The 12460-nt window shown below is 44.9% G+C and overlaps 1 protein-coding gene across 3 annotated transcripts; it reads left to right on the top strand.

Annotated features, from left to right (window-relative positions):
• The first annotated feature begins 752 nt into the window (after positions 1 to 752).
• DNAJC12 (DnaJ heat shock protein family (Hsp40) member C12) lies at positions 753 to 12231 on the top strand. Of its 3 annotated transcripts, XM_066191827.1 has the most exons (6): positions 753 to 813; positions 3795 to 3912; positions 6739 to 6817; positions 8457 to 8596; positions 9809 to 10010; positions 11124 to 12231. In XM_066191827.1, exons 2-6 carry the CDS (start codon positions 3835 to 3837, stop codon positions 11216 to 11218), a joined length of 594 nt encoding a protein of 197 aa, XP_066047924.1. In that variant the 5' UTR covers positions 753 to 813; positions 3795 to 3834; the 3' UTR covers positions 11219 to 12231. The 3 variants fall into 3 exon arrangements, with proteins under 3 accessions (XP_066047924.1, XP_066047926.1, XP_066047923.1); XM_066191829.1 differs by having other exon boundaries at positions 755 to 3912; positions 10928 to 12231; XM_066191826.1 differs by having other exon boundaries at positions 758 to 3912.
• Positions 12232 to 12460: the final 229 nt, after the last annotated feature.

Below are 12460 nucleotides of genomic sequence, written 5' to 3'. Positions count from 1 at the left end.
CGCCGCACGTGACCGCCGCACGTGACCGGGCAACAACAAACCGGGGCACGTGACCGCGGGCGCCGCGCGCGTCACGCGGCGCTCGTGCCGCCCGGCGGCCCCGCCCTCGGCCGGCCCCGCCATGGCGGCGCCGGGAGCCTGAGGGAGCGCCGGGGGACGCGAGCGGCCCGGCCGCCGCCGAGCCCGCCCTTCCCGGCCCGGCCGCCGCCGAGCCCGCCTTTCCCGGCCCGGCCGCCGCCGAGCCCGCCCTTCCCGGCCCGGCCGTGTGCCGCTCGCAGCCCGCCCGCTGCCGAGCACGGACCGCGCGCGGTTCCTCCGCACTCCCCGGTCGGCGGCTCCCGGCAGATGGCGGCTCCGCTGTTCGCTCCTCACCAGCCGCTTGAGAAGCCCTCGGGGCTCGCTCTGGGTCCGGGCATCGGGCAGACAGCGCCCCTGGCCGGGAGCGAGCTCCCCGCCGCAGAGCCCTGTGCCGGGCTGGGCGGCACCGGAGCCCGTTCCCAGCCGCGGAGCCGGCCCGCGGGGCTCGGGGCGGCCTCTCCGAGCGCACGGAACCCGGGCCAGGCTGGTCACAGGGCACGGCCGCTGTCTGCCCGCTCAGGGAGCGCGCCGGCCCCGCGGGCTCTTGGCAGGGATGCTGTGAGGCATCGCCCCTTATCCTCCGGGATAACACATTCGCCCCACCCGGGATTCTGCATCGTGGTACCTGAGCTCCCGGCAAGGGGCACTGTCTGTCCGATAGCCTGAGGGTCAGCGCCAGTCTAAACCGCTGCTGCTCTAGGAATGGAGCCTGCGTGCTGCAGGAGAGACCTGATGGTAAGCGGCGAGAGCTGCGGTTTGTTCCAATGACGGCCCCAAGCACAGTGTGTTTCCCGTGCTCTGCAGGCTGTGCGCGGTTGTCTCCCTGGTTTCCCGGTGATCTCTCGGTATGTGGAGTGTAGGAGCAATCCTGAGTGTCTCACGGGACCATCCCTGCAGAGCCAACAGGGGGTGCCACGCGTGGACTTTTTCCCTGGCGTGGTTTCTTTCCAGCTGGGAGTTTTGGACTGGATAGAACTCGGCCTTTTTCCCAGGAGTGCCACCAGCAAACAATTTTTTTCCTCTCCAAACTTCGTGGATAGAAATTTAAATATTGGTTTGTTGTTGCTGTTCAACGTAATGAGCTCTTTGCAGAATAGTATTAGTGGATTTAACGCAATGGAATTCCTAAATTCAGTGGCAGGAGCCAGGTTAGGCAGGTAGGATTTCCTCCTTGCAGGCCTTGAGAGGCTACAGCTTTTAAAAAACCTTGGGGTTAAATTTTTTAGTACATACGGCTTCAAAAGGGATTACTTTTTGGGTAATCAACTTTATAGGTCGTCTTTGTAGGGGGAGCAAGGTTTGTTTGGTTGTTTTTTTTTTTTTTCCTGGTTCTTTCAGGTATTAACAACCCTGAAAAATACATCCGTACTGTTTTTCACACTACCTGCTTCTCAAAACAAGCTGCAGAGTAACCAGATCAGAAAGTTTTTGGTTTTTTTCTGTGCAACTTTGTATGCGAGTGTTCTTTTTCCTTCCTGCCTCTAGAGGCTGAGGCCAGATTCGTATTTCTTAAAAAGCACATGCAAGGTGCTTTTGTCAGCGTATAAAGGGGACCTTAAGGTTTTATTTAAAGGGCTATTTACAGCTTTTACAAGTTGTGGGTAAATGTCCTGTTACGCTGAGGCAGAAATTAGATTTGCTCTGGCCTCTATGAACAAACAGAATTGTCAGTGTGTGTTAGGACTGAGAGACACCTTCTGTTAGTGGCTGGGTACAGAGAACAAATACGAGATTTCCTCACTTCAGAGCAGTTTGTACATCCTGAGCAACACTAACCACGGCATGTGCAGGCAGTAGTCTGTGCTGTCTCCTGTGCCGCAATTCCCTTTTAAATGAACTTTGTGTCCTGGGGCTAACTTTTGTAATTTTTTTTTGTGTAATACATGTGGCTGCTCTTGCTCTCCTTTTTGCCCTTCAGAAGTCAATAGGAGCAGTAAAAGGAGCACAGCCCTGGGAGCTGCAGCTGCCTGGCAGCACAGGAACAGCCACTGAAAGCTGGAGGGGAAAAGGGTTCCAGAGCTTCCCTTTCACCTTACGCAAATAAGCAAGGAATACTTGGAAAAGAAAGGGACGTCAGGAATGCTGCTGGGAGGAGGGACAGCTGTTTGTTTGTTGTCCTCCCACAGAGTACAACCTATTTAAATATTTACATGTTCTGTTATTAAAAGACTTTCCTTTCTTGCCCATACTTTCCTGGTTATTAAGTTATGAATGGTGGAGACGGAGAGAATTGTAATTGCTAGTTCTTGCACTTGTAGGGACATTGAAAAAAAAAATTCTTGTAATTTTATTTACTCTGAGAAATATGTTGGCGGGGTTTTCGATCAGATTTAAATGGCTTCACCAAGGATTATGGTTTTTTCTTTTAATATTGTTGCTTTTAGTTACTTTGTATATTTTATAATCTTAGTAGGCTATCTAAATATGCAGTAAAAGTAGAAAATTTCAGACAATGCAACCCTGAAGAGAAAATGATGGAAGATTCATATTAATTGTCATTGCAGAACATTATTAATGTAGATATTAGAGCACGTGTGGAGGTAAAAATTATTTGTTTGTTTGTTTGTTTATTCATAAATGGCTCTGAATGGCCACTGGGTCCTTCACTGATTCACACGTGGCCTGTTCCAGCCTTGGTCACATCCTGGGGATCTGTTCTCCTAGCGGGCCACTGCATCTAGAGCTGTATAACTACTCACAGCATCTGTTTGTAAGTGTTAATGGAACATCAGGATTTAATGACATGAAACATCTTGAGTTGCAGAGCTCTTGCAGGGGTGGGAAATGTAAAACCAGAACTCCTGAGGCTCCAGGGGAAAGACTTCAGCCTGTGGTTATGTTACGCTTAGGGAGTAATCTTTTGAAATCAACAGATGGTGGGTGATGCCAGACGTGTCCAGAGTCTCTGTGGGGCTGAGGCCTTGGTCATTGATCATAATTTAAAGTTAAGGTATTTCGCCTCATTGTGAGGTGGATTTCACAAGGAACGTGTTTTGCACACAGTACAGACCTTCAATACGCAGTCTGAAAGTAATTTAGCATGAGAAAGAATGTTTAATTTGATGGTAGACAGTGAGCGTTTCATGTCCTGGGGTAGTTTGAATGTGTTGGGCAGTGGCTGATGTGCAGTTGCTGTCTGCTTTCGAGGAGCACTGTCTGTACCCAAGGAAGCCTTCAGGGAGTGAAGGTTGCCTTCTTTCTGTTGAGCTGACTGGCAGACCTCTGACAGACTTTGGCAAGGCTGCTGCTCTGTTCTCCAGAGCTTGCACCCTGTAATTGTCACTTTGGAAGTAATCCTTACTCTTTTCTCTAACTACCCATCTAATCATCTGCTCAAAGCTGGTGGCAAAAGTTGCAAATAAAAATCCAAGGGAAAACGGCTCAGGCCCAGGGCAGCCCGTCGGTGCGTGCCTGGTTCGCAGCGGCCGCACAGGTGACGGCAGGAGGGGAAGCTCTGCCGCGTTTGGGCGTGCGGAGCTCTGCTGTCTGCGCGGAGCCGCTGTTTCGGGTCGGAGTGACCGTGGCAACTACAAATCCCAGGGAGCCGTGCCGGGAGCGGCGCCGCGCGGGCCAATGGCAGCGGGAACTGCCGGCTCCGGGCGGGTCAGCCGCCGCCTGCCAAAGCGCCGCGCCGAGCTCCCTCCGCGCTGGGAGCCGCCTCTTGCCCTGGGCTGCTTCGGACTCCCGCCTGAGCTCTGCCTGGCGCTGCGTTCCAGCCTCCGTGCCGCCTGGAAAAAGCCCCTTGGAGCAGTGCCGATGGATGCCATCCTGAAGTGCAGCCCGGAGGACCTGGAGGATTACTACAACTTGCTGGGATGCGATGAGCTGTCGACGGTAAGAGCCTCTCCCTCCTCGCCAGCTTATTCACAGTTCGACCGTGCTCGTGTGTCTGCAGGGAATTCGCAGCCGTGTCTCTGCGGGCAGGAATGTTTGACGTGCCTTGTGCACCTTCTTTCTTGCCACTTGTAGGATGTCCCTTGGAAAGCTCGGTTTTCTCTGCTGTGTTTTCTCCGACAGCAGGAGCCTGGAGTAAGGCTTGGGATGAAAATGCCGTGTAGAACAGGACTGGATTATGGAGAGAGCCAGCTGCATGTGTTTGACAGCATCCAAATAATAGCTCGAAATATATATTATTGGTTTTGAAAACCGAAAAGGAGCTGTTTATGTACAAGTAATACAATGAAATTTCATAGCTTTAGGGAACTTGGTATTGCTGCTGAGTTTCTCGGGCTTTATACATATTATAATATTTTAAAAAATGTATTCAACAGTTCAGATGAAAACACAAACAATATCTTTACCCATATTAATGTTTTTTAAACGCTGTTTTAAATTACATTTAAATACTAGTTCTACTAAATTGTTTTAGTAGCAGATACATGCTTTACGATGAGATTTAGCTAAGCTATTTTTGAGTGATTTGCAGCTACATAAAGTGTGCATTGTGTCAAAGGTGTCCATACAACTTTTGTTTTGCTAGTCTAGTATGCTATATATATATATATATTTTTTTTTTAATGTAGCTGTTATATTAACTGGAATTGTGTTTCTGATTTGGAAAAGGAGTTTTGATTACCCTGCTGTGATGAGGGATATATTCAGTGGAGATAAAAGCTGTCTTTTGCTCAGTAAATTTAGTCAGATGCTCGCACCTGTCCTGGCGGTGAGGTGAAGGATCAGGAATAAACATCTTCGGTGTGTCAGAGAGGCAATTGTGCAGCTTTTCCCGAGGACGCTCCCGGCAGTGATCCCGGCAGAGGGCTCCACGCAGCCTTGGTACTCAGATGGGGTTTCTCAATTCCTACTTCCCACCAATTCCTTCAGGGTTTAGCAATTAATGGACAGTTCAACTACATGTGAGAATGATTTTTCGAATTGCTTGGAAATGGAATTAAAAAGCTGGAAAAGATGCTAATGGATTCTGCAAAACAAGCTGTCATCTGCCGTTTGTTGGGAGAAGCAGCAGATGTTGCTGCACTGGTTTTGACACGGGAGAAAGAACTTGGGAGATGCCAGGCTGACTGAGCCCCAGGGTGGCCTCCCCTCAGGGCCCTGCACAGCTCTTCTGGGCTCTCACAGAAATATTTTTAAGGGCATTACAGGGATTTTTCGGTCTCACTACTTGGTACAGGAGTCAAGCATTTGGCACAGGCTGTTGTGGGTACACATTGCACAGTCCCAGCTGCAGAACCATCATCTAAGCTGCTGAATATCCTGGTCTTGGTTGGACCTGGGTAAACTTAAGCAGAAATTCTCTCAGTTTCTACAAATTTTTTTTGTTGTATTCAAGTAAACACAAACCAAGTTCGTTCTTGACTTCTGGTAGAATTGAGCTCACAGACACCTACTTCATCTTTAGATGTGACAGGAAGAAGGGAGATTTAATCTCCATCCTTCTTCAAGAACAATGCTATTCATCTAGAGTGGGTATTTCTTGGTAAAACACCTCACTATATATTTTGTATTCATTTCATGCATGTTGTATAAATTTCCTATAAACTTTTCTTTCTACTGATTTTTTTGAGCTGAAGACTTCCATGCTACTCTTCTGCTACATTTTAACCCTCTGGACACATTTTAACTTTCAAGTTCCCCTTTGAGTAACTAAGTTTTTGAGATGGTAGCTGGCTATACAGTAACCAGTCTCACCAAGTTCTCTGTAGGCTGTGTGTGTTTTAAAGTGTCTTTCTGACTGAAGATACACCACATTACATCTGTCCCCCTTGGAAGGAGCTACTGAGCAGAGTGGAAAGTGTACAATTCTTAAGATACTACTGTAGGCCACATTTTTTCCCAGAATGTGCCAACAAGATTTGTCCAGCTAGTTGAGCGAATTGTAATTTTATTCTAAATAAAAAATATTGTGAGACCTAATTTTGAAGTAAATAATTTAAATTTTATGCGGCTGTCATGGTTTGGCAAATGAGGAATTTGTATAAACAGCCTTTGTAATATGAGAAAGAGTGGTATTTATTTAATACCTTGGGGCAAATTCTGAGAGCTTAAGCTGAACTGGAACGATATAAAGAAGTTGTGGCTTTTGAATTATAAGAACCAGCAAGATACTTGGAAAAGCACTAAACATTTGAAAATCTAAGCTGATGCCCACTCCAGTGGCTTCCTGTGGTATTTTAACTGTTAGCATGTCTTAGTTTTTTCAGTGGTTGTAATACTTTATGGCATAACAAACTGTGTGGGAATTTGCAATTAACTGATAAACTAATACCTGCCAATATTCTCATGATGGTTATAAATCTGTTCTACTCCAAGCCAACCTTTTTGCATGGGAAATTAACTTGAAGAAAGAACTTGAACTACTGGTTTTCAAACAAGTTATCTTGGGGTATCCAAGATGGAAACCTCATGGGGTGCTGGCTGAATTTCCTAGGAAGAGGATATGGAGAAAGCCACCTAAACCCACAAACTGATCGTCAGCAATACAGAGAGCCTTTGGTTCCTGCTAGGAGAAAGTTGGAGTTGATTAAACAAAGTAAAGAGCAACTGAAGTGATGCGTTTTGCCTCTGCAGTCAAATGTCTTTGCACATTTTTCTAGGGCTGTATTGGATGACTGAGCTTCACAAAACCAAGACTGAGTGCATGAAAATGAGATTTGCAAATCTTTTCTGTGTTTGCTCACTTTGTCTCAGTATTTTGTTTAGGTTGAACAGATTCTTGCTGAATATAAGATTAAAGCCCTTGAATGTCATCCTGACAAGCATCCTGGAAACCCCAAAGCAGGTATGTATTCTTTCCTGTGTAAAAACAATCTATTTTTTCTTCTCTTAGCATGGCCAAGATACTAAATTCAGCCTTAAAACTTTATTTTGCCTCAATATATTTTAATCATCGTGTGCATTGAGCACGTTCTACTTAAATTGCAAGCTTGTGATACTCTTTGTAAGACTTGCACGCTACTCTGTGATAGAGCAGGAAGAAGCTTGTTGGACTTTTTTGATTTCTAGGACCTTGAATTTTTTTTTTTTTTCTTTCTACAGTAGATCATATTTTAATAGAGAATTTATTTCTGAAGCGTGTCCCTTCCTAGACCTATGGAGTTGGTGCCCTTCCACGCTCCGTGGCCTTCAAGTGCCACACTTGTGTCAATCCGTTAATTTACTGCCAGGGACAAGCCTGTGAGGAACACACAAAATGTGCTGTAGTTTCTTTTAATGGAATGTAATGACTGGCAGTGAGGAGAAGGCAGCCCCACGAGGAGCCTCTGTTTGCAGAACAGCAGCTGAGGTTTGCGTGGATGAGAGGGGGCAGCTCTGCAGAGCTGGGAGGGCTGAGCAGTGCCTGTGTTATTTGGAGCCAATCTTTACCCACTCGTAACCACAGAGAGCCCTGGGCAGGCCTCACCGAGGCTGAGCTACAAAGAAGAGCGGCCAAGTGCCAAATATCAGAGCAGCTTTGCTTGTTATGAAGAAATGTTATATTCTCTCTTTACCTGAACATGCCTTATTTACTTTAAATACCTACTTACAGTACCAGTGAGGGTTTACTTTATGGTTTTTATTTCATCAGCTTAAAACTTAATAAAGAGTGATGAAAGTAGACTTTTATTTGTTGAAAACTAGTAACACCAGAATAAGAAAACCTAGTACAATTGTTCCCTCAACCTGTTGTCTCTTGTTTGATTTATAGTTACCGATTTTGATTAGTGTTTGGGTGCAGTGTATTTCAAAAGAACTCTCTCTAATTTGTAAACTGGAATAAATGAATAATAGTAATAATAATAGATCACTGTGACATAGGTGAGTCATCGATAGTCTAAATCTTTATAACCCTTCCACAAACAGTAACATGCAGCTGCATCCTTAGTAACCATTCCATGAAAAATTACCCTGTAGGGAAAAATGAGAGCTCTCATTCATGCATTTTAGCATATGTAGAAAATACACCTAATAAAATGCACAAGTTAATTAATCTGAACTATATTTAGATTATTAATCTTGTTTGTCAGTTCCTGCTCATCTTTTTTTCTCCCTGCTCATGGCTCCTGTTGCTGTGCTCTGCTCTGACTCCTGTGCTGCTACAGATCTCACTGTGCTCCTTCTAAGCAGCGTTGCTCAAATTTCCCTTTTCGAGATGGTCTGCAGGGGCTGTACTCTGTAAGTTTCTTTCAACTTAAACTTAGGAGCTTTTGGAGCTGGTAGACAAAGGAACATTTCAGTCCTGATTTGCGAGGCAAAGGTGCCGTGATCCTAAAGCCAGAACTGTGCAAGCTGGAACCAGAACCACATCCCTTGGCCACTTGCTTCTCCTTCTGCCTTCTCTGCTTTGCTCTGAGCCGTGGCTGGCAGGTCCCCTTTTGCCTCTGAGCTCATTTCTTTGCCAACAAATGTTGTCTTCGGTGTCCTTTTGGTCTGTGTCCTAGTGGAGACTTTCCAGAAGCTGCAGCGAGCCAAGGAGACCCTGACCCACGCGGAGAGCCGCGCGCGTTACGATTTCTGGCGCCGGAGCAGAGTCGCCGTCCCGTTCCAGCAGTGGGAAGCGCTGAGCAGCTCCATGAGAACGGTCCGTGGGGCTCAGGAGGGCGGGAGGTGGGGCTGGCCCAGACAGAAAGCTGCACACAGTGAGGGCTGAGTTACAGTGAGGAGTTGTGCTGCAGGGCCGGGCTCTGGGGATGGCAATAGTGCAGACACATTCCTGCGCCGTGGATGCTAAGGAAATTCTGGAAGAACTGGGCGGCTTCAGCAGCCCATTCACAGAAGGGCATTAGGCCACTAGTTTTAGAGTGAATTTATCGAGTTGCTGCTTTTATAGGAAGCTTAAGTAACTTAAGGGCTGTTTTCAAATGCTTCAGCTCACTTTGTCTTTGTAGGAAACTGATTTCTTTTCAAAGTTAAGGTAAAGCTGGGACCTTTTTATAATATATTCTCCTCTTGGTATTTTGCTTATCAGAGAGGTTTTCATGCTGTCTGATTAAATAGAGGTCTCATTGAGGAAATCCAGAAGATGCTTCTTTGGAACCCTGGGCTTCCCACAGAGCTTTGGAGGGGCCCTGCTGGGCTGGTGGGGTGACCTGGGACAGAGGCAGGAGTTTATTGGGTGATTCCCCTCCTGATTTTGCTGTTGAGAAGATTTGGTAGCGTGTCCCTAGTAGAGTTCAAATCCATAATACTGGATTTTTTTTTCCTGCCTTATTAGAGTGAATGGCAGTTACAGGGCTACATGATCATATTTTAAGGCAGGTGAATAAAAAAAATTTCCTGGGTCAATTCTGCCCATCTCAGTTCTACTTACGAGAGAAGTTTGAGACACTTCAACTGCAGCATTATGGCTGAGCTTGAATGTTTGCTGGAAGTATCCAATTAAACTAACTTCAGTTCCAAACAGATGTTGTTCCACAGACTTTAGCATTAAATCTTTTCAAATTGCTTTGCCTTCAAAGGGCACTTTGAAGTCAAAGACAGCTTTGAAAATGAACATTTCTGAAGCCACTCAAGCCCTCTTAAAAAATGTCTGAATTCATGAGAGAAGAAACTGGACAAAAGGCCCTTGAAATTCTGATCTACTTGTACATTTTGTTCTTCAACCCCACCTGCCATAAAGTGTCCTCTCCAATGCTGTTTGTGACTTGTAACCATGCTTGCCCCTATCCTATTGATCTGCAGGCTCTCACTGTCCTTTGTTCAACCATTTGTTACAGCAATGTAAGAAAGAAAAAGTAAATAAACCCCATTAAAGCATAGGGCTTAGTTCTTTTTTACGTTTGCATTCCTTCAGTCAATGCACTGGGCTGTCCAAAGTAAGAAGGACCAAATGCTGGAAGCTCCTGACTTTGGGAATACCAACAGCATAACTAAGGAGATGTGGACCCAAGAGACGGGAAACAATGGAGGTGGATTGTTGGAAGGGAGCAGGGAGCAAGAAGATGTTGCAATTCCTGATGTGAAACCACAGTCTTCAAAGAATCCGGACTCCCCAAGTAAGTGAAAACAGGCGTTACAGGAAATGGCAGTATCCAGGGGCTGACCTGAAATGGGGCCTTTCAGTCATGAGGAAGCCTGCTCCAGAACAGTGTCTTTAACTTGTAGCTTTTTAAATGTGGTTTTGGGTTGGGATTTTGGGTTGGGTTTTCTGCTTTTGATTATTTATTTCATTTTGAAGTTTTCAGAAGCTCCTCCTTCCCTATCCCAAATGTCCTGCTTTGTTTGCTAGCAAAACAAGAAACTGGAGAATAAGAAGAAGAAAAAAGCTTCAACCAAAATGTATTTTTTTTTTTTTTTTTGGTACTAAATCATCACTGTATCCTTTGTAGAACAGTAAAATTTTGAAGTAAAGAAAACATCATCTTGTTCCTTGTAATGGTGGATTGTCTTTGCAGGCATCTTCTTTCTCTATTTTTTTCTTTTAAGTTTTAATTTAATATCCAGATATTTGAATGGGAAAAACATCAAACTCGTCAAGTGCCTCCTTCATATATCCAGTGGCATATGTTTACATTTATAAATGTTAATATTATAATATATTTGACAGGCTGTATATGCACTTCAGTGTTTATTCCTGATGTTAGGATGTTGATAATGTTTTCGTTTCGGTCCGGCAAAAATTTATCTATGGGGTTCCACTTTAAACTGTGGCATTGTCTGTTCCTGTCTGCTGCCCTGGGTGAATTCTGGACTACCACCTAGGTGGCTATTTCAGCTCAAACAAGAGATTGGAACACTGATTCTGCTCTTAGGATTCACTTTGCTGTGAAAGGAAGTTCACACTTTAGTATTAAAAGGCCCCAGGTCACGTACTTGCAGATTTGTGGCATCACGTGGTTGAAGCCAATGCACTTTGTTCAGTTTTCCTTTGTGAGCGCTCTTTAGGGGCTCTTCTCCTCTGCACCCTGACCAGCTGATCTCTGCTCGGAGGGCTGGTGTTCCAGTTCTTGTTCCAATGTGCCAGGAGCTCAGTGCTACTCAAGAGCACTGGAAGTGACCACTTTTCTGCTTGCTTTTTTCTGGGGAAGACTGTCAAGTATTATTTCAGAAAATTTCATTTTACGCGTGTTTATAATAATTGAGTTGTTTTTCTGTTTTTTTTCCCTCAGGATTTTCAGAGGGGAATTACTGGCACTTGCGTTTCCGCTGGTCAGGCGACGCTCCATCAGACCTTCTGAGGAAATTCAGAAACTATGAGATCTAAGATGAGAAACACATCCAGGAGCATGAGATCCTCTGTTCAACAGTTCAGTTTTTCTTTTCTTTGCCGGCAGTTACAAGTTATCTGTATTTCGTATTCTTTGATTGTGATGTGTTGTTCCAGTCAATGTCCAAATACTGATTTATCTCACATGCTGTGAGTGTTACAGGTGAAGGTTTTTCTGTTCAATAAGCCAAAGCCCTTTTCAGTATTAACATAAAGTGATTTTGTGAAGTTATCTAATGTATATTGTTTGTTGTGCTCTCAAATATTGTGTAGTGATCCATATTTCTCTTAATAGTGTGATGTTATAAAAAACATACTCTCAGTGGAACCCTGGGCTCCAGGGTATCCTACTCAATGAGGATCTTCCAGAAGCTTTATGGCAATGAACTGTAAACAGAACTGTGTTTATCTCTCAACTCTGTGCTCTGCTTCACTTCTCCATTGCATTGTACTCGCTGCAGTGATTTATAATGTACTCAATACAGGCTTCACTTGTAGGAGGGTTGTGATCTTATGTCATAGATGAAATAAGAAGGTTCTTGTTATCCAAGGTCTCTGTGACAGAGGAAGCACTCCTAAAAATCACTTGTCTTCTACCTTAACAAGAACCCTTTTTGCACCAGCTATTTGTTTTGGAAGGCAGTTCCAGAACTTTACTTCTCCAGATAGCAATTTTTGTCCTAAGATGTATCGGTGGAAAACTGCTCCCCTGTGTATGTGTGCCAGCATTGTCCTGTGCCTTCACAGCAATTCCCCCTCCCTGCTCAGGAGTGCTAGACATGGTTTTATCAGGGCTTTGTATGGTAAGGAAAAATCAGACTAGTCAGCACTAATGTGTACAAAATCTCACATGAAAAGTTTTTGATACTTTGAGCAACTTTTCAAATTCTACATTGTTTATTTATTTTGTGTTTGTTTTCTTACTTGCAAACTGGGCTCACATGTTGACGTGGTTTTGTGCAGGCAGATAATTCCATCAGCAGCAAATAAAACTTTGTGCATACCGAAAAGGGGTTGCTTTCATCTTTTTAATTAAATCCTCCACCCACCACAGACATTCCTTTGGAATTTCTTGTTATTCGTCATCTCGGTGGGTATGCTGGTGCTGGTGCTGTGCTGATATTGACCCTAGGCTGGGTGGGATTGGTACCAAGAGCCAGTTCCATGGCTCATCATCTTTAATTTCACATGCTTTTCCCTGGCATATTTTGCAGCTGGAAACATTATAGAGGCGAGGTT

Source organism: Chamaea fasciata, unplaced genomic scaffold (assembly GCF_029207755.1).
Source record: "Chamaea fasciata isolate MVZ Bird 193981 ecotype frontalis unplaced genomic scaffold, bChaFas1.0.hap1 SCAF_9, whole genome shotgun sequence".
Lineage (NCBI taxonomy): Eukaryota > Metazoa > Chordata > Aves > Passeriformes > Sylviidae > Chamaea > Chamaea fasciata.
Note: the sequence above shows the minus strand (reverse complement) of the source record. Positions and strands in the feature narration are given on the sequence as shown.

What these genes read in the sequence shown, in the direction of transcription:
- DNAJC12 (XM_066191829.1), top strand. Translation starts at nt 3,652, where the DNA reads ATGGCAGCGGGAACTGCCGGCTCCGGGCGGGTCAGCCGCCGCCTGCCA. An exon ending in GATGCGATGAGCTGTCGACG is followed by an intron (nt 3,913 to 6,738) that starts GTAAGAGCCTCT and finishes TATTTTGTTTAG; the next exon opens with GTTGAACAGATTCTTGCTGA. An exon ending in TCCTGGAAACCCCAAAGCAG is followed by an intron (nt 6,818 to 8,456) that starts GTATGTATTCTT and finishes TCTGTGTCCTAG; the next exon opens with TGGAGACTTTCCAGAAGCTG.